Raw genomic sequence first — 5,000 nt, forward strand, 5'->3', positions numbered from 1 at the left:
CTCTCCCAAGACTGTACCCTACTGTCTGGCTCCTCCCCCCGAATGCATTGTGCTGAGCTCATTAAAAACATATTTACCGCCTGCCAGGGACAATAGTCTGCATCCCGACCCCCTCTTCCTTTACGCTAATTTCAACCTACCAAGGAGAATCACTGGTTCATAGCGCCCAGACTGGGTTCCCACCCCACCACCCACCACTGAGGAAGCTGCTGTGGCTGAACTGGTGTCTCCTTCAAAGGGTGGATTGGTGGGTGTTGGTCAAGGGTGGCGGTGGCTGTGGGGGTGGGCAGCCCTTTTAGGCTCCTGACCCACAGATATAGCCTGGGGGGCCCAAAGCAAGACGGAGCCTCTTTACCTTCCCATGCGGGACAGCCAGCGAGCCTCAGCACAGAACCTCTCTTAGCCAGGGAAACGGCACCATTGGTGCTGAGTCGGTAACTAAAACAGCCGGGGGGATGGCTGTTCCGCCCCCCAGTCTAAGAGACACACTGGGGGCAGGTTCCCCACTTTAATGTGCAGCCATTAAAAATGAATGGGATTCGGCATTAGGAGAGAATCTGTAACAAAATAAAGAAAGGGTTTTTTGGACTGAATCCAATTAGATCCTGCCTGTGGAGTGAGACACACACTGTGTGTGCTTGCGAGAGAGAGAGAGAGAGAGAGAGAGAGAGAGAGCGAGAGAGAGAGAGAGAGAGATATGGGGAGAGAGAGATGGAGAGAGAGAGATGGAGAGAGAGAGAGATGGTGAGAGAGAGAGAGATATGGGGAGAGAGAGAGATGGGGAGAGAGAGAGAGAGTGAATTGTACCTGTAATATGCGGTCCCCTTCACGGATCCGTCCGTCCCTGGCGGCGATGCTGTTGGGACCGATCTGTGTGTGAGGGGGAGAGGGCTCAGAATGCATCTGTGCTGGTTCCACTCAATACTTTCCTTTAGGTTTCCCCATCTTGTAATCCATCATCGCACTAGAATTACAGACTTCTAGGAACATATTGGAGCCTGACAACCAAGACGTTCAATGTTTTCTAGTACATTAGAATCAGAGATAGTATCTACATGCTTAACTCAACATGGCATTATACTAATGACAATATACAAGTATGGATAGTTCATATGACACACTTCATTTAACACATTCATTAATTAATTCTTACAGTTTTGCTTGAATGAGCAGACATTAGTAAGGCATATGCTTAGCCTCCTCCCAATATCTCCAGTAAAGCATACAAAGTCATACCGTCAATCAAAAGAAGATGAAACACTTTTTGCCTGACAACGCAACCCTCTGCAAAATAATGTTAGTGAAGGCATGGACAAGGTGCTCCGTCATCAGCCAATCAGCGTGCGTGTCCAGGCGTTTAACTCTGACCAATCAGGGGATATGTGTGGGACATGGGCTGCTCATTTAACAGGAAGTAAAGTCACCAGACAGGACCGAGAAAAAACGTTGTTTCAGAGGAGGAAAAAAAAAAAAGGCCTGGCTTATGGTCCATGTTACCGCCTCAAACATCAGAACAGGAAATCAGAAAACACCAAATTCCGAATATTTATGACCTTGAGATAATTAGCCAGCCCGACAACTTAGGCAAGACCCCAGCACACAAAAAATCCCTCCTCTGACACAGCCTGTACACGGTGACATTTGCATGGCTCATCTGAATTCCACTCGCTCCTCTCGGCCATAGTTTTTTCATGAAGCTAGCGCTGGAGGAAGCTGCAAGGAGCCACAGACCCTGGCGCTCTGTATTCCTCTCAGGTCTGAGGAAGCAGACACCTTGCGGGAACAGGGCCGACTTCAAAGGAAGAAAAAGGGAGGAAATCGAAAGTTGACTATAATGGCAAATATTATCTCTGTCTATCCACTGGTGGGAGGAAAAACACAGGAAGAAATCTTGTCTCTTTGCACAGACAGAAGGTCTCCCAGCGGCTGACAGACCTGTACACCGCAGCCGCGTTTGGGAGCTCATGACCAAAGTGTGACCGGGATGAGAGCATTGCGTTTGTCTTCTCCGTCTAAGACGCTCCACAGAGACAGACAAGGACGTTGTAGACTTTGTAATCATATGCATTTGGAGCAATGCTAAAATATTTAGCGATCCCTGGCACTATTGAAGAAGGGCTTCGATTTGGGAATTAAAATTCTCGGCAGAGGAATGCAGAGATGCTCGTGTAAATCACTGAAAACCATTCAAGCCAAAAAATGTTAAGCACCGCCACAGCAGAATATTAAATGTCACAATTGATTTAGGACGTCCATTCCGGCTCCTGGAATTGTCGCAGCATTTTTACCAAACCGCTGTAATATAGTTATAATGTATTCTGGCTCTGCAAGTATGCTATAAGATGTAAATGAGGTACTTCAAGTTCCATACGTGATCAGAGTACGCCTGACACTTGTTTATCCCGAAGAGCATTTAGGAATTATTTTATTCAATCGCTGGTCCACATCTCTTCATGATGTTGAAAAAATTGAATATTCACAGAGAATTCAAGGAGTCAAAATCTTCTGCAGTCCCTCTGGATTTAACAATACAGGATTTGAACGTGTAAACAGATTAAATATTGGATGTGTCAAAGAAAAGTCCTTATCCAAATCCTCAGGGGACAACTTACAGAGTGAGGGTCATAAATTGAACACATTTATCTAGAGCTTTTCTAACCTGGGCCACTTCATATTTAATTTAATTGGTGGCTTACAGTCACCCATTCACACATCGGCGGCAGAGCATGCAAGGGAACAGCCAGCGGAAGCAGTAAGGGTTAGGTGTCTTGCTCAGGAACACCTCTGGACACTTTGCTAGGAGGAGGCAGGGATTGAACCAGCAACCTTCTGATTCCCAGATGACCGTCTCCAACACTTGAGCTGCTGCTGTTGACGCTCATACAGTTTCACATCTCACTGAAGGTCTAGGCTAGCCTGACATCACCAGACCACTTCCCAACTGCCTATTAGACTGGAACCTGTCAGTTCATTTTCAATTTTCCAAGAGGCGAAACCAACCGGCGCCGACCAAAATGCCTCAGGATACAATTGGAGAGACATACAACCAAGAAGAGCAATGAAACGTGTGACGCATCAGCAGCAGACGTCTTGGTTGTTTATAAAAAAGTAGCACTTAATTAAACTGTGAAATCTGTCGCAAATGCCTCTGGTACCCAGGCTAGGTCGGGTGGGCTAGTATCTTTAAAACAATGAATATAAACAGTTTTCTTACGTCGGAACCACTGAGAGACAGGTATAGGGACTCACCTCGCTGACGTAGATGGCCACATCCTCCTCCTCGTCAGTCCTATAGCACAGAGTCAAGCCCAGCTTCTCCTGGCTGTTCAGTCGGCACAGCTCCACCTCCTGTAAAGACAGCGACATCAAGGTGAGGATGGACGATCAATGGACGAGGACTGAAATCATCATTATTATCATTATTAGCAGTAGTATTAGTAGTTGTGTAACGAGAATGATGGTGGTTGTGGTAGTACTAGTGTTGATGGTTGGAGTAGGGGTTGTGGTAGTAATGGTGGTAATGGCAATGGTAGTGGTATACTATACTACAATGCTTGTTGTCGTTTACAATGTTTCAATTTATTCATTCAAGTTCGAACAGAGGCCATATTCAGACTAAAGGCAACACGATATACAACTCAACAATGCATTCATTTTCACGTTTTGTTCCAAATTCAAGCAGGTCAGGATAGGTCAGGTACAAAACCCTGTTTTGATCAATAATGTTGACCTTATTACCAACACGTGTCAACGCATTGTGTTCCCATTCTGCTGTTCACCTCGAATAAATTACAAAACCCCAGATGGAGGTTTTGTTTTCTAGATGCTGACATGAAGCTGTAAACAATGATTACATCTAGTTCTGTTTGAGGTAACATCAAATAAAAATAATAAAAAAATAGTTTCAAAATGTTCAACTACAAATATCAAAATTCTTTTGAGGTTGCTTATTCACTTTCCCCGAGGTCCTTCCTGAGCGGGGTAGGGCTCCAGAGGTTTTCCAGGCATGTGATGATGGAAAGTATTTTTGGCTTCAACAGCCCCGCGTTGCCTTCATAAATGTCAGAGAGGACCTGAAGTGGTTTACCTGGTGAGTGGTTGCCAGGTTGGGGGACATTAGACTGAAGTTCACAGGAAATTATGCTTACTTCAGCTAATAAACATAATCTGCCGCAGCCCCATTCATCTATTCCTTGTCTACTCGGTTGATGGAAGGCGGCTGCCTTGACAAATATAGGGGGAGGGATCACGTTTCCATTTCCAACCAATGAGAATAGTGCAGAGAAGCCAGCCTATTTGCATCAAAGAATGACTTGGATCCCTCGTTTGAAAACACAGCTTTTAAACTAAAATCTGAGATAGCAACCGCCACTAGAATGGACTCCTGTGACTCTATGCTACATCATGTCAACCCTTAAATATTGTATGTGAACACATTTGGAGCAAAACTCAGTGTGTGTACTAGTTTTGTTGACATGTAAAGGCAAACCCCCCCCCCCCCCCCTGTTTGAGATAGTCCCTGCTCAGTGCATTGTTAAAAATGCATGCAGCGACTTCAAGTAGACACTTTGTTTTTTTCATTTTGGGGGCGGGGTTTAATGCTTTTCAGGCTTTCTGTCTACAGGGAGGTGAGGGGGGAGTTGTAGCCTGTTGAATGTTTGATCGACCTACCTGGTAACCCAAAAACGACCATAACAGTTAATGCAATGGTATGCATTTAATACATTGAGGGCAATTTGAGTCCATTTAGACATCTTACGATTTTAGTACATTTATGTCAGCTTCAACCCTTAGCACTGCTAACCACACAGCATTTGAATCTAGAACAAGCTGCTTTAGGGTTTGGATTTCCAGTAACCCATGAACAATATGAGGCTAATAATATAATAATAATAATGCCCACTAAAGTACTCCCTGAGGACGGAGGTGCACCACAACGACCCACCAACACAAAGCTCCATCCACGCTGTGCATCGGTTACACTGACCCACGGAAGCCAA

General features: G+C 45.1%; 1 protein-coding gene across 1 annotated transcript in view; it reads right to left on the bottom strand.

The window, feature by feature from the left end:
* LOC307080209 (PDZ domain-containing RING finger protein 4) overlaps positions 1 to 5,000 on the bottom strand; it is a gene marked incomplete at both ends in the record, with an annotated part of 49,585 nt that overhangs the window by 6,940 nt on the left and 37,645 nt on the right. The window contains 2 exons of the mRNA XM_079742846.1: positions 808 to 870; positions 3,250 to 3,348. Coding sequence (XP_079598972.1) covers positions 808 to 870; positions 3,250 to 3,348 — 162 coding nt within the window. The remainder of the gene's footprint in view (positions 1 to 807; positions 871 to 3,249; positions 3,349 to 5,000) is intronic.

This window comes from Pollachius pollachius (genome assembly GCF_949987615.1).
Source record: "Pollachius pollachius genome assembly, chromosome: 9".
NCBI classification, from domain to species: Eukaryota; Metazoa; Chordata; class Actinopteri; order Gadiformes; family Gadidae; genus Pollachius; species Pollachius pollachius.